This window comes from Choloepus didactylus, chromosome 19 (genome assembly GCF_015220235.1).
Source record: "Choloepus didactylus isolate mChoDid1 chromosome 19, mChoDid1.pri, whole genome shotgun sequence".
Lineage (NCBI taxonomy): Eukaryota > Metazoa > Chordata > Mammalia > Pilosa > Megalonychidae > Choloepus > Choloepus didactylus.
Window position 1 is genome coordinate 31,826,995 of NC_051325.1, and position 26,479 is coordinate 31,853,473.

The 26,479-nt window shown below is 37.7% G+C and overlaps 1 protein-coding gene and 1 pseudogene across 3 annotated transcripts in view; both read left to right on the plus strand.

Moving 5' to 3' along the window:
• C19H20orf194 (chromosome 19 C20orf194 homolog) overlaps positions 1-26,479 on the plus strand; it is a 162,491-nt gene that overhangs the window by 48,377 nt on the left and 87,635 nt on the right. For all 3 annotated transcript variants that reach the window (XM_037812151.1, XM_037812152.1, XM_037812153.1), the window contains 2 exons: positions 15,807-15,862; positions 18,199-18,334. In XM_037812151.1, the coding sequence (XP_037668079.1) occupies positions 15,807-15,862; positions 18,199-18,334 (192 nt within the window). The remainder of the gene's footprint in view (positions 1-15,806; positions 15,863-18,198; positions 18,335-26,479) is intronic.
• Positions 21,348-23,773, plus strand: LOC119515911 (annotated as a pseudogene).

Consider the following 26,479-nt stretch of genomic DNA (forward strand, 5'->3'; position numbering starts at 1 on the left):
GAAAGAAAGTGTGCCAACTGCAGCCGGCTCCCCGGCATGCTGGCAGCACTCCTGCCTGGGGCCAGACCCACAGCCCAGAGCCGTGCCACGAAATCCAGTCTGACGGGGAGAGTATCCCACGGCACCGCGCACACGCCACAATATCAGCCGTGGACAGTGGCCTTGGGTGCATGAGACGCCCCATTCAGCCATTTTTGCATCAGGCTGGGAGCGCCCCTGCACGGCCTGGCGGCCCGGGGCTTCCTTTGAGGGATGGTACACACTTGTGACGTAGCACAGCCGTCCCTCTGCAGAGGTCCTGGAAGATCACAGCTGAGAAGGGGGGCCTGCTCGGAAATCCCAGGGACCCTATGTCAATGCCGGGGACTTGTGGGCCAGCAGCAGAGAAAATCTGTGGCAAGACTGAAATGAAGGCTTAGACTCTTGCAACAGCCTTGAATCTCCGGGAACACCTGGGAGGTTTGAATATTAAAGCTGCCCTGCCACCCTAACCACCCAGACACATGCCCCACATTGAGGGTGGACAGCACCAACAACACACCCAAACTGCGTGCACCATTGAACCCCACAAGAATCATTTCCCCACACACCACAAAGACAAAGTTGAGGAGAACTGACTTGAGGGGAATAGGTGACTCGCAGATGCCATCTGCTGGTTAGTTAGAGAAAGTGTACGCCATCAAGTTGTAGATCTGAAAAATCAGATTGGTATTTTTTATAACTTGAAAGAACTCTATCAAGCAAAGCAAATGCCAAGAGGCCCAAAACAACAGAAAATCTTAAAGCATATGATAAAACCAGACAATATGGAGAACCCAATCCCAAACACCCAAATCAAACGATCAGAAGAGACACAATACTTGGCACAATTAATAAAAGAACTACAGTCAAAGAGTGAGAGCATGGCACAGGATATAAAGGACATGAAGAAGGACATGGCACAGAATATAAAGGACATAAAGAAGACCCTAGAAGAGCATAAAGAAGAAATTGCAAGAGTAAATAAAAAAATAGAAGATCTTATGGAAATAAAAGAAACTGTCGGCCAAATTAAAAAGACTCTGGATACTCATAACACAAGATTAGAGGAAGTTGAACAACGACTCAGTGTCCTAGAGGACCACAGAACAGAAAATGAAAGAACAAAAGAGAGAATGGAGAAAAAAATTGAAAAAATTGAAATGGATCTCAGGGATATGATAGATAAAATAAAACGTCCAAATTTAAAACTCGTTGGTGTCCCAGAAGAGGAAGAGAAGGGTAAAGGTCTAGAAAGAGTATTCAAAGAAATTGTTTGGGAAAACTTCCCAAACCTTCTACACAATATAAAATACACAAAGCATAAATGCCCAGCGAACTCCAAATAGAATAAATCCAAATAAACCCACTCCAAGACATATTCTGATCAGATTCTCAAATACTGAAGAGAAGGAGCAAGTTCTGAAAGCAGCAAGAGAAAAGCAATTCACCACATACAAAGGGAACAACGTAAGACTAAGTAGTGACTACTCAATGGCCACCATGGAGGCAAGAAGGCAGTGGCATGACATATTTAAAATTCTGAGAGAAAAAAAATTTCCAACCAAGAATACTTTATCCAGCAAAACTCTCCTTCAGATTTGAGGGAGAGCTTAAATTTTTCACAGACAAACAAATACTGAGAGATTTTGCCAATAAAATACCTGCCCTACTTCAGATACTAAAGGGACCCCTACCGACAGAGAAACAAAGAAGGGAGAGAGAGATATGGAGAATTTTAACAGACATATATAGAACATTACATCCCAAATCACCAGGACACACATTTTTCTCTAGTGATCACGGATCTTTCTCCAGAATAGACCATATGCTGGGACATAGAACAAGGCTCCATAAATTAAAAACAAAATAACAAAAAAAATTGAATATCTTCAAAGCACATTCCCTGACCACAATGGAATACAATTAGAAGTCAGTAATTTTTGATTTGTAACTCCACTATTTACTTCCTACAGGATATAAAATACACAAACTCTAATGACAAATCAGTGGTTTTGAACTCAGTGTAAAATATGTAATTTTTGACAAGAACTATATAAAGGTGTGGGAATGGAGGAGTATGGGAACATAGTTTATGTGTCCTGTTGAAATTAAGTTGGTATCAAAGAAAAACAAGATTGTTATGGATTTAAGAGATTAAATTTAAGCCCCACAGTAAACACAAAGAAACTATCAGAGAATATGACCACAGAGATGAAAAGTAGAGTATGGGTTACGAGAAGTGGGGGAAGGGGCAATGGGGAGTTAAGAAATCAGTGTAGGGTTGCTGTTTGAGGTGAAGGGCAGTTTCTAGTAATGGAGGTGGGAAGGTGATAGCATTAGAACATTCTAAATGTGATTAATCCCACTAATGGAATGCTAGGGAGGGGATTGAATGGGAAGATTTAGGCTGTATATATGTTTCCACAATTGAAAAAAAAAAAAAAAAGGACAGTCTAAATAGATGACAATTGAATGCCAAGGATGATCCTGGATGGGATCTGAGGATGGAGGACAGGAGGCTCAAAGGGACACAGTTGAGACATAATTAAAAAGAAAAAAAGGAAATATAGAATGTAAGCTTTGTATCAATGTTGAATTTCTTGAACTTCTTAGCTGTGCTTAATGGGATTGCATAAAAGAATGTTCTTGTTCATGGGAATTGTATATGTGAATTATAGTGTTTGTTGAAGGATATGTGCAGCTTGCTCTCATATGTTCAGAAGACAGAGCAATAGATGATGGATGATAAATAGGGAGGGAGGGAGGAAAAGAAAGAAATGGTGATGTGACAGGATGTTAAAGTTGGTGGATCAGGGTATCGGGGTATGCTGGAGTTCTGTGTTTGGGGTTTGTATCGTTTTTGCAACTGTTCCTATAACTTTGAATTTATTTCAAAATACAATTAAAAAAAAAGAAATAGAATAAAATTTCTCAAAACAGAAAGGAGTGCTAGAGTTCAAATTGAAAAGGTACTCTTAGGGCTAAGAAAGTTTAGTGAAGAAAATTCCATTCTTAGATACTTTGTTTGAAAGTTTCAAAATGTCAGATATAAAGATAATATTTTAAAATGTCCAAAGAGGAATGAGACTCACCAGTTATCTCATTGGGAGCTTTATTAAAAGTTCATTATTATTTCATCAGAATGCTGCATTAAAATGGAGAAGGTTTCCAAAATTCTAAGGGAAAATTGTTTTAATCTAATATTCTAAACCCTGTTAAACAATTAATTAGTTGTTGGGCCAAAAGAAAGGTATTTAAACTTGAAAACCTAAAGACTTCTGCTTTCAGCCATGAGGGAGTAAGATATTCTGGATAAAATGTAGGAAACAACTATTTTTAGACATTGGCAGCACAGGACTGAAATATCTAAGAAAAGGGAAGCAAATGAGGTTAACCTTATGACTGCACTAATTCGCTATTTGGAAGTTATTCCTGGAGTGTAGTGCAGAGAGGGTGTGTCAGGAGCCCTAAAGACCAGTCCCAGTTTGATGATGCACAGTGAGACTCACAGGACCCAGCATAGTCTTATTCCCAGGTATGATTTATTATAGTGAAAGGATATAAAGCAAAATCAGCAAAAGGAAAAAGTACATGGGGTGAAGTCTAAAGGAAACCAGGTGCGTGCTTCCAAGAGTCTTCTCCCAGTGGAGTCACACCGGGCTCATTTAATTCCTCCAGCAATAAGTTGTGACAGCACATGTGAAATGTTGTCTATCAGAAAAGCCATTAAAGACTCAGCGCCCAAGGTTTATATTGGGGTCTGCTCACATAGGCACCCTCTGCCTAGGATGTTCCAAAATCCCAGACTCCCAGAAAGTCTAGTCAGGTCATCTATTCTTGATTTTTCACTTTGATCTTTTTTTTAATTTCCTTTCTTCTGATTATTTTGTGTTTAATTTGCTCTTTTTTATTTTCTAGTTTCTTAAGGTGGAAGCTAAGGTCATTGATTTGAGACTTTTCTTTTTTTCTAATATCTATGTTTAGTGATTTAAATTTTCCCTGAGTACTGCTTTAGCAGAATCCCTCCAAAATTTTGTTTTCAGTTTCATCCGGTTCAAAATACTTTCTGATTTCCCATTTGATTTCTTCTTTAGTCCATCGGCTATTTAGAAATGTTATTTATTTTTAGAATATTTGGAGGACTTTCCAGATGTCCTTCTGTTACTGATTTCTAATTTAGTTCCATTATAGTCAGAGAACATACTTTGTATGAGTTGAATTGTTTTGAATTTATTCTGACTTCTTTTGTGGCTGGGAATATGATCTGTCTTTGTAAATGTTCCATGTGTACTTGATCTATTTCTCCTTGCAGTCCTATCAGTTTTTGTTCATGTGTTTGGAAGCTCTGTTATTAGGTGCGTAAATATTTAGGATTGCTATATCCTTTTGGTTAATTGACCCCTTTATCGTTATGAAATGACCTTCTTTATTCCTGGTAATATTCTTTGCTCTGAAATCTACTTTATAATAGCACATTATTATATCCACTCCAACTTTCTCTTGACTAATGTTATCCATGCTCTATTTTTTGCCATTCTTTTATTTTTAACCTATTTGTGTCTTTATATTTAAAGTGTGTTTAAATACAGGCAGCATTTACTTGGGTGTTGCTTTTTTTTTTTTTAATCCAATCTGACAGTCTCTGCCTTTGAATTAGGGTATTAATACAGTTTATATTTAATGTGATAATTGCTTTTCTTGCTATTCATTTTCTATTTGTTCCATTATCTTGCTGTTCATTTTCTTTTTGCTCTATTTTGTTCCCTTTTTCTTCTCTTTCTTCCTTCTTTTGGATTAATCAATTATTCCTTATTCCATTTTATTGCCTTTCTTAGCTTGTTAGGTCTCTTTTATTATTTTAGTGGTTGCTTTAAGGTTTATGGTATACATCTTTAACTTATCACAGTTTACTTTCAAGTGATTATATTACTTCACATACAGTATAAGAATCTTACAATAGTATATTTCTATTTCTCCCCTTCCTGTCTTTATGCTATTGTTCTCAAGCTTTTTACTTTTATATTTGTTTATACACTGCTACTATTTTTAAACAGTTATCTTTTTAAAATATTTAAATAATAAGAAAAAATCTTACGTCTTGTCCATGTAGTTACTTTTTCTGTTGCTGTTTATTTCTTTGCATCGATCCAGATTTCCATCTAATATTATTTCCTTCTCCCTAAAGGATGTCCTTTAACATTTTTTGTAGTATAAATCTTATGGTGATGAATTCTTTCAGCTTTTATATGTTTGGAAAAAAATCTTTATTTTGCCTTCATTTTTGAATTTTATTTTTCCATACATAAAATTCCAGGTTGAGTTTTTTTCCTTTCAGTATTTGAGAGGTAGTTCTACTGTTCTCAACTTGCATTGTTTCTGATGAGAAATCTTTCATGCTTATCTTTGTTCCTCTATAGAAAGTAAGTTTTTTTCCTCTGATTATTTTTAAGGTTTTCACTTTATCATTGCTTTTTGAGTACTTTGATTATGATGTGCCTTTGTGTTGTTTTCTTCATGTTTCTTGTGCCTGGGTTTCATTGAGCTTTATAGATCTGTGGGTTTATTGTTTTCATCGAGTTTGGTAAGTTTGGGGCCATTATTTCTTTTTTTTTTTTTTTTTTTTTGAATGTGCTTTGAATAATTTCAATCTTTTTAAATTTATTGAGGCTTGTTTTATGTCCCAGCATATGATCTATTCTGGAGAAAGTTCCGTGAGCACTAGAAAAGTATGTGTATCCTGGTGATTTGGGATATAATGTCCTGTATATGTCTGTTAAATCTAATTCATTTATCAGATTGTTTAGGTTTTCAATTTCCTTATTGGTCTTCTGTCTGGTTGATCTATCTATAGGAGAGAGTGTTGTGTTGAAGTCTCCCACAATTATTGTGGAAACATCAATTGCTTCCTTTAGTTTTGCCAGTGTTTCTCTCATGTATTTTGTGGCACCTTGATTGGGTGCATAGACATTTGCGATTGTTATTTCTTCTTTTTGAATTGCCCCTTTTATTAGTATGTAGTTGCCTTCTTTGTCTCTCAAAACATCCCTGCATTTAAAGTCTATTTTATCTGAGATTAATATTGCTACACCTGCTTTCTTTTGGCTGTAGCTTGCATGAAATATTTTTTTCCATTCTTCCACTTTCAATTTCTTTGTGTCCCTGTGTCTAAGATGAGTCTCTTGTATGCAACATATTGATGGTTCATTTTTTTTGATCCATTCTGCAAATCTATATCTTTTAATTGGGGAGTTTAATCCATTTACATGCAACGTTATAACCGTGAAGGCATTTCTTGAATCAGCCATCTTATCCTTTGGTTTATGTTTGTCATATTTTTCCCCTCTCTCTATTAATATCCTTAATTGTACCCATACTGAATCTCTTTAGTACTGAACCTTTCTTGAAGTCTCTCTGTCCTTGCTTTGTTTCTCTGTCTGTAGGGCTCCCTTTAGTATCTCCAGTAGGGCAGGTCTCTTGTTAGCACATTCTCTCAGCATTTGTTTGTCTGTGAAAAATTTAAGCTCTCCCTCAAATTTGAAGGAGAGCTTTGCTGGATAAAGTATTCTTGGTTGGAAATTTTTCTCACTCAGAATTTTAAATATATCGTACCACTGCCTTCTCGCCTCCATGGTGGCTGCTGAGTAGTCACTACTTAGTCTTATGTTGTTTCCTTTGTATGTGGTGAATTGCTTTTCTCTTGCGGCTTTCAGAACTTGCTCCTTCTCTTCCGTGTTTGACAGTGTGATCAGAATATGTCTCGGAGTGGGTTTATTTGTATTTATTCTATTTGGAGTTCGCTGAGCATTTATGATTTGTGTATTTATGTTGTTTAGAAGATTTGGGAAGTTTTCCCCAACAATTTCTTTGAATACTCTTCCTAGACCTTTACCCTTTTCTTCCCCTTCTGGAACACCAATGAGTCTTATATTCGGACGTTTTATATTATCTATCATATCCCTGAGGTCTGTTTCGAGTTTTTCAATTTTTTTCCCCATTCTTTCTTTTATGCTTTCATTTTCCATTCTGTCATCTTCCAGGTCACTGATTCGTTGTTCAACTTCCTCTAGTCTTGTACTATGAGTGTCCAGAATCTTTTTAATTTGGTCAACAGTTTCTTTAATTTCCATAAGATCATCTATTTTTTTATTTAGTCTTGCAATGTCTTCTTTATGCTCTTCTAGGGTCTTCTTGATATCCTTTGTATCCCATACTATGGTCTCATTGTTCATCTTTAGTTCTTTGAGTAGCTGCTCTAGGTGCTGTGTTTCTTCTGGTCTTTTGATTTGGGTGCTTGGGCTTGGGTTGTCATATGCTTTTTAATTTTCTATTGTTTTTGGCCTCTTGGCATTTGCTTATCTTTATAGGGTTCTTTTAGGATTTGTAGACCAATTGAAGTCCTTATCTCTAATTTATCAGATCTACAGCTTCGTGGAGTACACTTTCTCTAACCAGCAGGTGGCGTCCACAAGCCACCTGTTCTCCACAAGCCAGTTCTCCCCTGCTTAGCCTTTGTGGTGAGTGGGGGAGTGAGTCTTGTGGGGTCCAATTGGTGTACCAAGCTTGCGTGTGTAGTTGGTGTTGCCCGCCCTGTATATGGGGCGTGTTTCTGGGCAGTCAGGGAGGGGGGGTGGCTCTAACAATCAAATCTCCCTGGTGATCCTGGAGTTTTAAAGCTGCTGCAATAGTCTAATCCTTCAGTTCAGTCCTGCCAGTTTGTCTCTGCCACTGACCCACAAGTCCTTGGTATTGGCGTATGGCTCCTGAGACTTGCAAGTGGGCCCCTCTTCCAGGCTGTGCACCCCGGGTCCTCTGTTGAGGGATGACTGTGCTATGTCACAGGTGAGTGCCGTCCCCCCAGGGCAGTTATGGGCTGCTGGGCTGTGTAGGGAGGCTCCCAGTCTGCTCAAATGATGGCTGAATGGGGCTTTGTTAATTCACACTGTTCCACCTTCCCAACTCTGGGACAATCAGCTGAGGTTGCAGGGAAGGCTAATGTCCACGCCCAGTTTTGTGGCGTGTGCCTGTTATTTGAAGCACTTCCGTCACACTGGGTTGTGTGGGGCAGCTCTGGGCTATGGGGCTGGCGATGGGCAGGAGTGTTTCCTGTCCACCAGGATGATGGCTGTGAGCGGACACCCCCCTTTTCTTGGAAAGTTGTGGTGTTTAGTGAATTTTCTCAGCCACTGGATTATTGCCTTTTGTCTCAGAGCTCTCTTAGTTCTGCTCTTGTCTTGACCTGCCCAAATTGCAAGTCTTTGAAGCTTTCTGTATTGGGAGATTTCGCTGATCTCAGCAGTTCGACGTTTTCATGAGTGTTGTATGAAGTATGCCCAAAGTCAGATTGCTCTGTGGTGTCCAGTCCACACAGTTCCTGGTTTTCTACCTACTTTCCTGGAAGAGTAACTTAGGCATCATTCTTATCTTGTTTCTCCCCTCCACGTGATGGTTTTTTGGTTGGAGAAATAAGATGCTTATGCTGTGTGTCCCGAGCGCAGCTCACCGATTTCAGTAACCACAGCATTGAAAGGCAGTGACTGATTTCTCTAATCTGATTTGCCGTCCCAATTTGCTTCTGAGTCGCCAGAAAGTTAATTTCAGCAGAGCCTGGGGAGAGCTGGTAACAAAGAAACTTCAGCTGAGTCTGTGAAAACCCATTATTTCTTAAAATATTTTTTTCTCCCCCTTTTCTCTTTTCCTTCACCAGTTATCTCTCCGTCAGGCCACTTGAAGTTGTCCCATAGTCCCCTAATGCCCTTTTCAGTGTTTTAGGTTCTGTTTTCTTCTCTCATTATAGTTCTAAGTGTCCAAGCTATTCAATAAGGTGTATTCAGATAAATATTAGTCCCTCTTGTTTCCTATTACCCCACTCCCATTTCCCCCTTCTTTCCACCCCTTTTCTACACATTGCATATAGGTGACAGATCTCCTTAGTTTCTGTTTTATCTCATCTTTGTGTTTTGTTTTGTTTTGTTTTTTTCAAAAATGAACAGATACACATGTGTTTTCTTATATCCTCTTCTTTCTTACATTGAAGGGTAGCATTTTATATATGGTCATTTGTCTTCTGCTTTTTTCACTTAACAGTATATCCTGGAACTCTCTCCAAATCAGTTAATCAAGATTTTCCGCAGTTTTCATTACATATCATAGTACTCCAGTGTGTGAATTTATCATAATTTATTCAACCACTCTGATGTATGGGTATTTAAATTGTTTTCAATACTTTGTCATTTTAAACAGTATCATGGTAAATTATCCTATGCTTGTGTATTTTCACATTGTTGGAGGTATGTGTACTTAGTTATGGGATTGGTGGGTCAAAAGGTAAGTGCATGCGTAATTTTGTTAGCTATTGCCAGTTTCCCTCCAGAGAGTTAGACCAATTTGCATTCCCACCAGCAATGTATGAGTGCCTTTTCCACCACAGCCTCACCAACATAATGTGTTAACGTACTTTTTTTTGACATTAAGTGCCTGTCAAGATCACATGACAAATCCTCAATAAATTTTAATGCTCTTCTTATTATTCTAATATATATGATTTTAAAAATTAGTACGACAAACACCAATACTCCAAGTGATGAACATCCAAAGGACCTAAATAAATAGATAATTAACAAGGAGGAATCCAAAGAGCCTTCAAACATATCTAAAATATTCTACTTCATTAAAAAGAGATGTAAAATAAAACAACAAGGTGCTATTTTTTTCATTTATCAACTTGGCAAATATATGTAAAACATTTAATAGGCAGTGCTTATGGTGATATGAAATAAGCATACTTATCCACTGTAAGTGGGAGTGTAAGTTGATAAAACTTTCTTGAAACCTGATTTGGTGATACATTTCTGCCTTTTGACCCTGGAATTCCATTTCCAAATAATGCCTTAAGAAAACAGTCAGAGCATCATATAAAATTTATGAAAGGTTTTTCCTTACAGTATTATTCATGATATGAAAGAATTGATAACAATATAACTTTATAAGAGTAGAGGACTATTTAATATACTTTGGTACAATCACACATGTTCTATGGATGTACCATAAAAGAATGTTTGGAAGAAAATGTACCCAAATGTTAACAGTTCTTAAAGATTGTAGGTGGTTTTTATTATGTTCTGCAGTGCTTGTGTATTATCTATCTGGAAAAAATACAATAGATGTTATTTAGGGGAGTTAAAATTGTCTTTTGAAATTTCGAACCCTAATTTTAACACCAGACCCTGCATATTAACTTTTTTTAAATTTTAAACTTTTTATTTTGAAATACTTTCCAACTTACAGACACTTAGAAAAATAATACAGACCCCATACAGAGAGCTCCAGTGTACCCCTATTCATCTGGATACCCATATCCCCCAATTTCAACATTTTGCCGCATTTGCCATAGCACTCTGTCTATCCATCAATCTGTCAATCCATCGATATCTCTATCAATCCATTTTTCTGAACACTTGAATGTAATTTGTATATACATCATGCTTCTTGAACACTTAATGGTGCCAGTGTACATTTCCTAAGAACAAGGATGTTCACTTATTATGCACCTAAAGTGCGGTTATCAAGTTCGAGAAATTTAACATTGCTATAAAGCTTACAGTCTATGTTCCAGTATTTTCATGTGTCCCAATAATGTCCCTTTAAGCCTTCTCTCTCCTTCCTTGTTAGATCCTGTCCAGGATCATGTATTGCCTTTAATTATTGTCTCTTTAGTTGCCCCCTTTTTTTTTAAATTGTAGAAACATATCTACAACATAAACTTTCCCATCTCAAACCCTCCCAAGCACACCATTCAGTGAGATTAATCGCGTTATGGTTTTGCAGTACACTCATCACCTTCCATTACTAAAACTTTCCCAAATCCCCAAACAAAAGCCCTACACCCGTTTTGCATTAACTGCCTTGCCCCCTGCCAACCTGTACTCTAATTTCTGTTTCTATGAGTTTGTGTATCTTCTGGTATTTTCCTTTTAGTTACCATGGGGCTTAAATTAACATTCTAAATCTGTAACAATCCTAATTGCTCTGTTACTAACTTAACAGTAGTATTCCCAAACTGTTTTCCTATACCCCTCCATCTGCCCACCTTTCTGTAGTTCTTGTCACAAATTACATGTATATACGTTATGAGTCCAAAACCACTTATTTCTCACTACATTTTATGCGTTTGCCTTTTAGATCCTACAGGAAGTAAAAACTGGAGTTACAAGCTACAAATCCAATAGTACTGGCATTTATATTTACCCCTGTCATTACCCTTAACCAAGAGCTTTATTTCTTCATGTGGCTTTGATCTATTGTCTATTGTCCTTTCCTTTCAACCTGCAGATTTCTCTTTAGCATCTCTTCTAGGGCCAGTCTAGTGGTGATGATCTCCCTTAGCTTTTATTTATCTGGGCATGTCTTAATCCCTCCCTCATTTTTTTAAAAAATTCAGTTTTATTGAGATATATTCACATAGCATACAATCATCCATGGTGTACAATCAATGTTAACAATACCATCATACAGTTATGCATTCATCACCCCATCTATTTTTTGAACATTTTCCTTATACTAGAAAAAGCAAGAATAAGAATAAAAAATAAAAGTAAAAAAGAACACCCAAATCATCCCCCCTCCCACCCTATTTTTTTGTTTAGTTTTTGTCCCCATTTTTCTACTCATCCATTCATACACTGGATAAAGGGAGTGTGATCTACAAGGCTTTCACAATCACACTGTCACTCCTTGTAAGCTACATTGCCATACAATTATCTTCAAGAGTCAAGGCTACTGGGTTGCAGTTTGATAGTTTCAGGTATTTACTTCTAGCTATTCCAATGCATTAAAACCTAAAAAGTGCGTGAGAATGCTCACCAGAGTGACCTCTTGACTCCATTTGGAATCTCTCAGCCACTGAAACTTTATATTGTTTCATTTCATATCCCCCTTTTTGTCAAGAAGATGTTCTCAATCCCTTGATATTGGGTCCAATTTCATCTTCGCCTCCCTCATTTTTGAAAGACAGTTTTGCTATATATAAAATTCTTGATTGGCAGTTTTTTCCTTTCAATACTTGAAATATCCACTGCTGCCTTGTCTCCATGGTTTCTTTTCTTTTCTTTCTTTTTTTGTTTTTTTCCTCCAGGGTTTCTGATGTGAAATCTGCCTTTGTTCTTAAAGAGGCTCCCTTGTACATGATGCTTTTCTCTTGTGGCTTTCAGGATTCTCTGTCTTTGGCATTGGGCTGTTTGGTTATAATATTTTGTGCTGTGGGTCTATTTGGGTTTTTTTGTTTTTTTTTTTTTTTTTGGAGTTCATTGAGCATCTTGGATGTATATATTCGTGTGTTTCATTAAATTGGGATGTTTTCAGCCATTATTTCTTTGAATATTCTCACTGGCCCTTTCTTTCTCTCTTTTCCTTCTAGGATGCCCATAATATGTATATTGTATGCCTGATGGTGTCTTACAGGTTCCTCAGGCTTTGTTCACTTTTCTTCATTCTTTCTTCCTTCTACTCCTCAGACTGGATGATTTCAATAGTCTTATCTTCAGTTTTACTGATTCTTTCTTCTGCCAGCTCCAATCTGCTGTTGAACTCTGTTCCGTTTGCTAATGCCACCATTAGGCAAAACACCAGAAATGGATTGGCTTTTATAAAGGGGGTTTATTTGGTTACAAAGTTACAGTCTTAAGGCATCAACAAAGGGTACCTTCAGTGGAGAAAGGCCATTGGCATCTGGAAAACCTCTGTTAGCTGGGAAGTCACGTGGCTGGCGTCTCCTTGCTCCCAGGTTGTGTTTCAAAATGGTGTTCTCCAAAGTGTTGCCCTTGGGGCGTTTTGTCCTTTCTTAGCTGCAGCTGCTCTTCAAGATGTCACTCTCAGTTGCTCTCAAGTCCTTCTGTCTGTGAATCCATTTATACTCCAGTGATCCAGTTAACACCCACCCTGAATGGGTGGGGTAACATCTCCATGGAAATTATCATCAAACATTTCACTCACAGTTGAGTCACATCTCCATGAAAACACTCAAAGAATTCCAATCTAATCAACACTAACATGTCTGCCCACACAAGAGTGCGTCAAAGAACATGGAGTTTGGGGGGACATAATACATCCAAACCAGCACAAACTCCTATAGAAAATTCTAAATTTATGTTACTGTGGTCTTAGCTCTATTTGGTTCTTTTTCATAATTTCCATCTCTCTATTTATATTCTCTTTTTGTTCATCTGTTGTATTCTTGATTTCCTTAGTTCTTTGTCCATGTTTTCCTTTAGCTCTTTGACCATATTTAGGACCCTTTCTTAAAAATTTTTGTCTGACATGTCCCAGGTCTGGTCTTCCTCATTAATGGTTTCTGATGCTTTAATCTTCTCCTTGACCTGGGCCATCACCCTATTTCTTTGTGTGTTTTGTAATCTTTTGTGGAAACCTGCACATTTTTTTATTTTAATATATTATTTCTGGAATTTAGACTCTGAAGCTTGATCCAGGAAGTGTTATGGCTTTCCTTGAATGCCAGAAGCTTAAAATAATAATAATAATAATAATAAATAGAAAGAAGAGAAGAAAAAAAAGAAAACATCTTTCCCAGGCTTTGCAGATTGACCATTGCAAGCACTGTCCTTCAGAGCTTATCCCTACAGTGAGTTTAGAGCTTGAGGCCAAAGCGTAGGGGCTGCCCTCATCCTTTCTGTTCGTATGTCTTATCTTGGGCATGTGGCCCTGGAATTCCCCTGTTTACAGTGAGGTGCCTGTCCCTTTTTCCCAAGGAAACAGTTTCTTTATAGTCCCAGGCACTGTACCATATATCCTACAGCCAGTGATCTCTTGCCCCAGGGAGCCACTTTACTGCACTCCCATTGCATTGTGTAGTAGAGCTCTGTGATGTGTTTATCTTCTACACACAGGGCAAGTTCTGGGATGGAGAAACCTTCAGGCCACCACCAGACAGATTGTGCCAGACATACATGCTCCCAGTTTGTGTACATATTAGTGAGGAATGGGGAAGGGGCCATCCAGGGTGCTGCAAGTTCCTACCCATTTTAAGTAGCCATTTTCTTGATTCAACACTTGCACTATTACTGCAGTCCTTTAACTGTGTTCTAGAGCTTTGAGAAAAATATTTCTGCCAGTTCTTGCTGGTTGTTTAAAGCTTCTGTAGAGGGAGGGGCCCTGAGGCCTCTCACTCCACCATCTTGAGCAGGGTGGAGGCTTGCAATCCTAATTTTTTATTAGTGATTAGCCTAGCACTATGCGCATGAAACCTGACAATTACTTCCTTGTTTTCCTGGGAAACTTCTGTCTCTATACTTCTAACATTGTTATATGTTCTGAGTTCTTTGGATTCCTACACCTTGATGAGGTTTGGGGTGAAGTTACTTGTTTTTATTGGTTGATAGAGGATGTTATTTTAAGACTAGAAGTGCTAATCCAGGTGACTATTTGGGTGTCCATTTTATAATTTTTTCAAATTTTTGGTATGTTTTAAATTATTCACAATAAAAAGTTGGAAAGAAAGTTATAAATGTTTTCAACTTTTCTAAAATGGTTTTCTAGGGCATAAATTTAGAGGGTGAGAGTTTAAGGCATGTTTGCTACTTATTTTAAGTCTTCCTTCTTTGATCTGGGGAGTTTGTGATATATATTTATTTTTCTTGTGTTATTTTTTTGGGTGGGTGATTCTGTCAAATGGTATAAAATTCAAAAGGCAGCAGAGTACATACAGTAAAATGTCTCCCTCCTGCTCTGTCCCTAAGCCACCACATTGTCCTCTCTTAGAAGCAACCAGTGTTTTCAGTGTCTTGTCTATTCTTCCAGTATTTCATATATATTCAGGCATGTGTGTGTATGGTTGCATATTGAACATATTCTTTTGTACCTTACTTTTACTTTACTAATACATCTTTCAGGCATACTTTGCTATCAGTATCTAAAGAAGTTTCTTGTTCCTTTTTATGGCTACATAGTATTCAATCATATAGGTGTACCGTAATTTATTTAAGCAGTCCTTTGTTTGATTTTTGCAGTTGTAAAGATGCTACAATGAATATTGTTATATGTTACATATAAATGTATCTGTGAGCTAAATTCTTTTAGTAGAATTGCTGATTCAAAAATAGATGCCTCATAATTTATTAAAGGCTGCAAAATTATCTTTTATACAGGTTGCATTGCTTTAAATTCCCACCAGCAAATATGATTACTCATGTTCTACAGTGTAATGTTTTAGCAAACCCACCCACCCTATTCCACTTTGTTAAAATTTATTTTTAGATTTTGCTTATCATGATGTTTCTTAGTTACTCTTTGGCAGCTGCTAATGGTTATCTATATTTAAATATATTTAGGTTTTTTTTTAAATTAATATACTAGAATTACTATATATTCAATTATTGGAAATACAGAATTTAAAAGAAAATAGAAGGAAGAAAAATCCCCACATGGTTAGCAACTTCTGGTTGGTCTAATTTCCTTTCAATTGTTAAAAACTATAAAATTTGCTAGGAATCTCTTTTATTTTCCTTCATTTTCCTTTCTCTCTTTCCTTTTTTTTTTCTTTTTATAGCCTTTTATCTTTTTTCTTTGCTGATTTTTGTTTGTTTGCCACCTGTCCACAGAATTCATGTTGTTGTTCACCACATATATCCATGTTCTTATAGCAGTCTACAAATGGGTCACACACACACGTATATACACATATATACTTATATGAGAGTTTTTATGATTGTTTTACAAATTGTGTTAATAATATATATTGTGCGTGTTTTTTGTTTGTTTTTTGTTTTTTTATTTAGCCATTCAGAAGTTACTTCAGTCATGGAATGATCTCCAGCCATATAACTGAAAACAGGTAAAGTTCTTGGAGAAGAAGGGTAAATGGTAATAGAGAAGATGGGTCTGTGTGGCAGGGGGTGGATGTGGTGGGCTCTGCAAGTCCGGAAGCCATGAATCAGGACAAACTATGGCTCCACCTTAGTCATCAGAGGGTAAGAAATCCATGCTCTGTTTTGTTTTCCTGTAATTTTATAGTAAATTTGATTTTAAAACATTGTAGCTGACTGAAATCTGAAGAAACTGATTTTTGGTTCTACCCCTAGCCTGGGAAAGCAGGGGGAGGGCAAGCAGAGTGCCCAGGGGAGCACAGTAGCTTGGGGTTAGTGAAGGGGATCAAGTGTAAAGGCCAGCCCTGCAAAGAGGAGAGGGGGATGGTGAGGCTGATGCCTTTGTTTCCTGAAGTGTTTCCTTTAGCATCTCTGTTCTCTCGGAAAGCTGGAGGGCCTCCCCTTCTCTACGGACAGCTGTACCTCTTCTGATAGATAGACAAGAGTAGGTCCTCCCTTCCTTTCCTTCCCCCAATCCTGTCTAATTGTGGGACAAAATATCCTGGCTGAGACTTAGAGTCATCTTTTTCTGCCCAGAGTGTCACTTAACTTGAAATAAGTTTCAGAAGCAAAATCAGAGTCATGTTTTCTTTTAAGAGCCCCTGTTTGCCTAAAGTTTGAAAAAAGTATTTTTAAGACTAATGAGAAGAAATATGAAGAATTTCCCACATGAGACACACTAAGGATGGTTTAGGGAAAAGGTAGGGAGTAAAGGAAACTGTCCCTTTTTAAATATTCTTTCAGTCATCAGATATTTACTGAGAATATATGATATTCTAAGCAAGAGAGAAACTGAAGTTAAAAAGAAACCAGACATGGTCTCTGCCCTCATGGAGTTTATAGTGTGGTAGGGAAATAAGACATTAATCAAACAACCTCACAAATAAAAATATAATTACAAACTCCGGTGCCATGAAGGATAAGAGAACGTGGTATTGTGAAGACCATAGCTGGAGAGCCACCCTCCCCTGGGGGTGGATCTGAAAGATGAGTAATTGGGGAAGGGGGAAGAGCAGTGCAGGCAGAGGGAGCAGCCCATGCAGAAGTCCTGAGAGAGGAAGATAGTGTGTTAAGGAACGTAAAAAAAGACGAGTTTGGCTAGAGTATAGGTTATCGGGACAGTAGCCTTACATGGGGCTAAAGAAGTCGGCAAGGCCAGACCATGTAAGTTCTTGTTGACCATGTGAAAGATTTTGGCCCTTGTCCTGAAAATAATGTTAAACATTAAGGGCTTTGCACTTCATCCTTACTACAGTGTGGAGAATAGATTATAGGAGAGCAAGAATGGAAACAGGGATAGTGAGAAAAAGATGCAGTCAGAGAAGAAAGAATGGCAGCATGGACTAGGGTTGTGGCTATGTGGATGGAGGGAGATGGACAAATAGGAATGAAGTTTTGGAGGTTGATTGGATTTAGGTGATGAGAGAGCAGGAGAAGTCAAGGAGTACTTGATCCCTGGAATATAGTGACACCATTTATTTACTACAAGTGCTGGACTGGGAATAGGTTTAGGGTTTAGATCATGAGAGAAGAGACGAGAGAGCAGACAGCTGAAGGTATTCACAGGCCAGGTGTAGGAGGATGACTGACAGGAGACTGAGAAGCGCCAGTTCTTAGAGTGGAAGGTGCCAGATGCTTCTGAGAAAACAGGGAAGCAAGGGCTGAAGATGTCCATTGGGTTAGCTACAGGTACGTGAAAGTCATTTGGTGACTTTTGCCCAACTCCTTAAGTGAAATGACGGGGTTGATTAGAGTGGGCTGACGACTGAGCAAAAAGTGAAGGAGAGAAAAAAAAAGGCAGGTCTAGCCAAGAAAGGAGAGAAGAGAAGGGGTTGGATAAAAGGGCACAATAGGTATGGTGGTGAGAACTTTGCAACCATCCTCTCCTCCTTCCCTCCTGAAAGTTATTCAGAATTTAGTAACTGCTCTGTTGTTTGTCAAACCTGAGTACCACAACTGCTATCATTCTATAAAATTTGTATTTCTATTAAATTGTTGTTTTATAAAACTGGAGTTTTGTTCCATTACTACATCATGGATAGAAAACTTATGGAACTTATTCCTCAAGAAGTGGGGCAAGCTGGCAATATAAACCTGACTTGGGTTTAGTTATGTCTTTGAATAATTGCTCCTGGCGGGTCAGCAGGAGGAGTCTGAGGCATCTGTCATCCCTTGCCAACAAGCCAGGAGCATTAGGTGAACTGTACTGCAGGATGCCATTCAGAAAAGAACTTATGCAGGGTATGAGGAGTTCCCAGACCAGGAGTCACTTTTCTAATCACATATTTTTGACTTGCTACTCTAGCCCCAATAGGCAGCCATTTGTTCTCTTTGGTAATCACTCCACACGAGAAAACCTGAATGCTGGCAACTTTAACTTCCCTTCAGAAGGGCACCTGGTACGCAGCACTGGCCCCAGTGGGAGCTTTGCCAAACACATGGTGAGTGATTTGACTGCCTGGTGCTTCCTTAGTTTTATCATCAAATAGTGGGGTGGGGGTGGGGGTGGGGGGTGCCTGTACAAAAGGAAACTTCCATTTATTGTGCTGATTTAACCCTGAACTTGAGGTTGTATTTTCATACAATTACTAGGTATGCCTTGAAAACATCATTTTCAATTTTGAAATATTTGAAAGAAAGGGGGAAATAACTTTCACAAACCCGACTCTCTAAGTTGTCAGAGTAGTATTGTCATTAGAATAAAATTTTGCTATTTGCTTGAAAATAGACAGCCATTATAAGCCTAAGTTTGTTATGTTCTGGCATTTCAGACATAAACCTTGAGGGCCATGATTCTTTTATTGAGAGTGAGATATTTGCATTTAGTGGTGTATTGTCTACTACATTCTATTAAAGGAAAACATTAGACTAGAATGTAATAATAATTGTTATGTGACTTTATGTGATACTCTAATAATCTGCTCTCTGAATGGAATAAAATGTTCCTGATAATCAAGAAAGCTGGAAGATAAGTGCTATTATTTTTCAATTTGGATTTGGAGAACATGAGACCCAAGAGGATAAAGCTCAGGCTCTCTGGGCTGAGCCCCCAGATCTGTTTCCAGGCCTGTCCAGGAGAGAGGGCTGCCAAAATGGGTGTGCATCAGGATCTTGCTGCCCTATAATGGGAGGACTAAGGCCCCATTTTAACCCCCTGAGCACTCTTCGAATATATAGAAAGGGCCAAATGGTATAGGCCTCTCTGTATAATCTTACTTGTTTACTATTCATATAGTAAATACCCAAAAGACTTGAAAGCAGAGATTCGGACAGATAATTTGCATACCATAGTGTGTATTATTCACAATTGCCAGAAGATGGAAGCAGCCCAAGTATCCATCAACAGATGAATGGATAAATAAAATGTTTTGTATACATACAATAGAATATCATTCAACCCTAAAAAGGAATGTTCTGATACATGCTACCACGTGAGTGAACATAGGAACCCACTGGAACAGTGTCAGAGGAGTGTCAGATTTAAATAAGATCCAGAGAAGATTTTCATTTCAGCTCTGACATGTAAAGAGTTTGGAAGTCTTCACTCCCATCATTACAAAAAAAAAAAAAAGCTGAACAAACTGAAAATAGTTGCTTTTTTTTTAAGATCTCAAGGCAAACTGCCACCCCAAAATCAGGGGAGACAGGTGAATCCAGAGACTCACAGCTGAAGTTGGCTTGCCTGTGCCAGAAGCCACTGAAGCAAGAATACTTAAGTGGTAATTTTGATGAATTGCTGGAGGACAAGTGTGGATTAGCATGAGAATGAGAAATTCCTGGGGGCTGCAGTCTTAGGGGGTGCCCCCACATTTCCAAGGTTTTACCTCCAGGAACCCCACCCCATTCTCATAGTAAAGAGCCTGAAAAGATCCCATTATGTCTCTGGCAGTGGAAGGCAGTGGAAGGAGAGAGTCATCATTTTGAAATATGCCCAGAGTCTTCTCTATAACAAAGGCCTAGTCTCCAGGATAAAACACTTATCCTTTATCCTGCCTTGGGTAGCCTTATCCTATCTGGGGGAAAAGCACCCTCCAGCACTCGCTAGCCTTGTCTCTCCTAAGGAAGGAAAATTTCAAAAGCTGGGAAACACTTTTGAAAGTCATAGTCCACACAAAGGCCCACTAAAAGATGAAGATTCAATCATAACATTGTAGAATGCTTCCTCTCCCCATTACGTTACCACCACACCAACAGAACTCCAACATAATAGCAAGAGATTACCACTGGAAGATCTGCGAGGCGCAGACTATCTATGGAGGAGTTATTAGAGAAGCCCAAAGATAATAGGGGAGACAAATAGAAGGACACTAGAAAAATTTGAAGCCCCTGGCACCAGCTATAGCAAACACTAAACACAGCCCAACTTCTAGCCAAATTAACAAAAGATCTCACATTAAAGGCTGTTTACCTCATCCCTGATGTCCTGATATGTCACATCTGACTTTTGACAAAAAAATTACAAGTCATGCTAAAAGGCAAGAAAAAACACAGTCTGAAGAGACAAAGCAGCATCAGAACCAGACTCAGATATGACACAGATTTTGGAAATATCAAACAGGGAATTTAAAATAACTATGGTTAATATCTTAAGGGCTCTAGTGGAGAATGGAAAACGTACACAACATGCAAGAACAGATGACTATGCAGAAAGAAGCCTAAGAAAGAATCAAAGGGACATGCTAGAAATGAAAACACTGTAAGTGAAATGAAGAATGCCTTGATGGGCTTATCTGTAGACTGGACTTGGCCAAGGAAAGAATCAGTGGGCTTGAAGATAGGTCAATAGAAACTTCTTAAGCTGAAATGTGAAGAGAAAAAGAAGGAAAGAAGAAGAAAAAAAAAAAAAAGCCAGAATATCCAAGAACTGTGGAACAATTTCAAAAGGTATAACATATTTATAATTGGCATATCAGGAGAAGACCCACAGAATAGAGCAGCAGAAATATTCGAAGTAATAATGACCAATAATTTTCTAAAATTAATGACAGACACCAAACTACAGATTAGGAAGCCCAGAGAACAACTAGTAAAATACCAAAAAATCAAAAAATCTACAGCTAGGCATATCATATTCAAATTGCAGAAGACCAAAGGCAAAGAGAAAATTTTGGAAGAAGCCAGAGGGAAAAAACGCCTTAAATGTAAAGGAACAGGATAAGAATTGCAGCAGACTTCTCATCAGAAACCAGGCAAACAAGAAGAGAGGAGAGTGAAATATTAGAAGTATTGAGAGGAAAATAAAAGCATGAACCTAATATTCCATATCCAGAGGAATTATCATTTAAAAGTAAAGGAGAAATGGTCACAGAAGTCAGAAGCGACAGGAGCTGGTGCTACAAACTTTGGAGCCCAGAGCCCCAGATTCGGGGTTCCTGTGACTGCACGGCCTTGCGGAGCCTTGGAACGTAAGGAGGAGGGCGACAGCGGCAGCAGAAGTGTTGGCCGAGGCAGAAAATGGCCAAGGAAAGGTGCCTTAAAAAGTCCTTTCAAACAGTGACACATCCCAAAGTAATTTGGGCAGAGAATAAAAATATATTTGCAGGGTCCCCCTGAGAAACTGGGGGAAAATACGTAAGAGTTGGACTTCCTCACCTGGACTGATGCTGATGTCATAGACATTGAGGACTGGCGATTTGATGTGCTGAGCCCTCTATCTTGGGACTTGCCCTTACGAAGCTCATTACTGCAAGGGAGAGGCTAGACTTGCATGTAATTGTGCCTAAGAGTCTCCCCCTGAGTACCTCTTTGTTGCTCAGATGTGGCCCTCTCTCTCTCTCTAACTAAGCCACCTCAGCAGGTGAACTCACTGCCCTCCCCCCTACGTGGGACCTGACTCCCAGGGGTGTAAATCTCCTTGGCAACGCAGGATATGACTCCCGGGGATGAATCTGGACCCGGCATCATGGGATTGAGAATATCTTCTTGACCAAAAGTGGGATATGAAATGAAACAAGATAAAGCTTCAGTGGCTGAAAGATTTCAGATGGAGTCGAGAGGTCACTCTGGTGGACATTCTGATGCACTATATAGATAACATCTCTTAGGTTTTAATGTATTGGAATAGCTAGAAGTAAATACTGGAAACTATCAAACTCCAACCCAGTAGTCTGGATTCTTGGAGACAATTGTATAACAGTGTAGCTTATAAGGGGTAACAGTGTGATTGTGAAAACCTTGTGGATTACACTCCATTTATCCAATGTATGGATGGATGAGTAGAAAAATGGGGACAAAAACTGAATGAAAAATAGGATGGGATGGAGGGATGATTTGGGTGTTCTTTTTTACTTTTATTTTTTATACTTATTCTGATTCTTTCTGGTGTAAGGAAAATGTTGAAAAATAGATTGGGGTGATGAATGCATGACTATATGATGGTACTGTGAACAGTTGATGGTATACTATGGATGATTGTATGGTATGTGAATATATTTCAATAAAACTGAATTTAATTAAAAAAAAAAAAAGTCCTTTCAAGATAGTCTCGAAGATACAAAGGAATGAAAGAGAAAAGGAACAAAAACTTGGCAGAGATTGGCAAACATAAGTCTTTTGCAGATGCACCATGTCAAATAATCAAACCAGGAAGCATGTCCCTCTGGATTGGACTCCAATAGTGATGACAACTCCAGGGAATTATTTATAAAGGATTTGCTGCAAATTCCTCTTCAGGAAGCTGACGTTCCAGGACAAGGCAAATCATTCCAAATACAAGAGCAAATACCTACTGTTTAAGACAGAGTGAGATTTGATTTTGAGTCAAGTGAAGATAAGCCTACTGATAATGTATTACCTGGAACTGTATTGGTTCGTCACAATTTAAAGAAACGTTTCAACAAACTGTATCAATTTGATACTATGGATAATTTTGAAACTAGTCATTTTACAGGGAAACCTTTTGAATTGGAAAGAATTCAACTTTCAGACCCACTCATAAATGCACACATACCTGAAAATGTAGAACAAAGCGTTTGTCAATGGAATAAGGACCAAATTAACTTATCACCAAAGTTGATTTACCCAGCAAGCCTTAGTAAAACAAAAGAAATGATTTTAGAGTGTAAATCTGAGCAAACCAAAACTAAGCAGATGCACAAAGAAGAAAAAGAGAAAAGAAAAGAAAAATTAGCAGAAGACGACAATGTAAGTCTATTTCAAAGGTATAAAGGGAGCAAGAGTGAAAATTAAAAAGCTGTTTCCAAAAAAAATTTTGATCAATCTTTCAGTTCCAACAATTTTAATTTAGAAGATTGGATTCCTTTCTGGCAAAATAAAAAGAGCAGTGATTCTAAAAAAGAAGAAAGCAAAAATGACTCTGAAGTAAGCATTTGTGAATCAAGTGAGTTAGGAGATTATTCTGATGACCTCTGTTTACTGTCTAAAAATACCTGCAAGTACATTCAGAATCTCACCAGCAAATCAGATAGGAGCCCAATCACCAGGCCTCACTCTAAAAGACCACTAAAATATACAGATGAAAAGGAGACCCATGGTTCCGAGTTGACAAAAACTCCTAACAGTAAAACTCCTACCAGTGCACCATCTGAAACTTACAGTCAACTCATCTTGGTCTGATGGATATCACAAGTGTCTCCTTATCTCCTGTGGTGAAAATCAGAAAACTTTCTCTTTCTTCCAAACGTAGGTGCACAGCCAGCATAAACTATAAGGAACCCACACTCTCTTCGAAATTGAAAAGAGGGTTCCTTTTACAGATTTGTATTTCTTGAATTCTCCTATTTTCAAGCCAAAAAAAAGACTCCAGGTGCAGTTCTGAAAAAAAAAAAAAAAAATGTATGAAGCATACAATGATGCTTTTGTTGGATGCCATTGAAATTCATCCTCCACTCTATCTATTGCTTGAAGAAAAATTTGTAAGATAGCAGTACACAAGTGGGTCCAGTTATTGCCATAGGCTATTCTGCTGACAGAACTATATAGATCATGAACATTTCTTCAAAACTATACTTAAAATATGATGGTTGATCTTAATCTTTAATAAATGTGAGTTTATTTTTTCTTTTGAATATAAATGGACTTAAGCATTATAATAGTTTAGATTTCTTATACTGCTTTAAACCCTTCATTTTAGTCAAAATGTATCTTTTACCAAAAGGTTGAAAATTAATGATTGTTCAAATTAAGATGCTTTAATTAGAAGCTTTTGGCATCTTTATTTTTCCCTTAAATAGGGAATGTTAGAGTGATTTTCGAAGACAGGCTGAGGACCTTTTGAAATTCCTTATTATAATATTTGAGTAAAGTAAATCCTTGACATTTGCAGTAGGGTATACCCTAAGTTGTTTGTGGATCCCTTACACCACAGTTGTAGTTAATTTTTCAGATAAAATATGTATGAGATCATGATTAGAGAACTGATGGCTACTTAGGCTCAAGGACTAGTTAAGTGACAAGCCCTGAACCCAAAGCTCCAAGGGCACGTTTTTCAAAGTGATGCCTCACAAAATCATAATTCATTATTTCGTAGACTTTTAGGATAGCTTCTATTTAGTAAAAAATCTCAAATGCTAAATGTGTGAAAACTAAAGTCTTTCTGTATTTGCTCTATGTAAAGTTTTTGATCAGTAAATGAGGGAATTAATCCAATTTAGAAAGTTCGAAGTCTGTACTTGTAAGTATCTCTTTAAACTTTTGAAGCACTGTAGTTTATCCAGTTTTTAAAGAGCAGATAAAGTTTTGTATAAGGAAAAAAAAATTTTAATAAAAAAAATAAAGGAGAAATGAAGTCTTTCTCAGACAAACAAAAACGGGGAATTCATTGCCAGCAGACCTCCCCTGCACATAATGTTAAAAGAAGTTACTCAAGGAGAAGGAAAATTATATAGATTGAATAGGTCAGAAATTCAAACCTACATAAAGAAAAGAAAGGAGGGGGGGAAATGGAATACTCTGTTAGAAGGTACCTGCTCTATACATGAAGTGATACAGTGTAATATGAAGGTGGACTTAGATTAATTATAAATGTATATTGCAAACTTTAGGGAAACTGCTAAACAAAAGTCTAGGTTTCAACTGAGAAATCACCTGAGATCTCAAACCAAATGAAAAAAGGCAGTAACCAGAAACCAACACACTGAAATGGCACAGATGTTAGAATTATCTGACACAATTTTAGAGCAGCCATCATAAAAATGCTTCAACAAGCAATTACAAATATCCTTAAAATAAATGAAAAAAAATAGGAAGTCTCAGCAAATAAATAGTAGATATGAAGAAGAATCAAATCGAAATTTTAGAACTAAAAAAATAACGAATAAAACACTTAGTGAATGGACTCAGCAGCATAATGGGGAGTGGAGAGGAGAGAATCAGTGAACTTGAAAGTAGAACAATAGAAATTACCCATTCTGGAGAGTAGAGAGAAATTAGACTGGGAGAAGAATGAACAGAGCCTCAGAGAGACGCACTGTCACACAGGATCTAACATGCTTGTCATTGGAGTACCAGAAGGAGAGGAAAAAGAGGGTGGGGCTAAAAAAGTACTCAAAGAAATAATGGCTGAAATTTTCCCAAATTTGGCAACAACATGAACCTACAAATTAAAGAAGCTGAGTAAACCCCAAACAGCATAAACCCAAAGATACCCACACTAAGACACAACCTAGTCAAACTTATTAAAACTACAAACAAAAAAATCTAAAAGCATCCAGAGAGAAACACTGCTTTACCTATAGGGGAAAACAAAGCAAATGACAGCCAGTTTCTCATGCAAAACAATGGAAGCCAAAAGGAACTAGCACAATTTTTAAGAACTGAAAGAGAAGAACTGTCAAACTAGAATTCTTTACCCACTTAAAATATTCTTCAGAAATGAAGGGGAAATCAAGATGTTCTCAGATGAAGGAAAAGAAAGAGAATTTGTTACAGCAGACCAACCCTAAAATGAATTGCTGTCTGAACAGACAGGAAATAATTAAAGAAGAAATCTTGGAGCATCAGGAAGGAAGAAAGAACAGGATGATAAAATTTATGCATCACTGAACTGTATATATTTTTTAAGTTTTTTATTAATAATTCAATTTTATTGAGATATATTCACATACCATGTAGTCATACAAAGCGTACAATCAGTTGTTCACAGTACCACCATATAGTTGTGCGTCCATCACCATAATTAATTTTTGAACATTTTCATTACCACACACACAAAAGTAATAAGAATAAAAATTAAAGTGAAAAAGAACAATTAAAGTAAAAAAGAACAGTGGGTGTTTTCTGTTTTTTTTTTTGCCCCCATTTTTCTACACATCCATCCATACACTGGACAAAGGGGAGTGTGATCCACATGGCTTTCCCAATCACATTGTCACCCCTCATAAGCTACAGTGTTATACAATCATCTTCAAGATTCAAGTGTTCCAGATTGTAATTTGATAGTTTCAGGTATTTACTGCTAGCTATTCCAAGTCATTAGAACCTAAAAAGGGTTATCTATATTGTGCATAAGAGTGCCCACCAGAGTGACCTCTCAGCTCCTTTTGGAATCTCTCAGCCACTGAAACTTATTTCATTTCATTTCACATCCCCTTTTTGGTCAAGAAGTTGTTCTCCATCCCACGATGCTG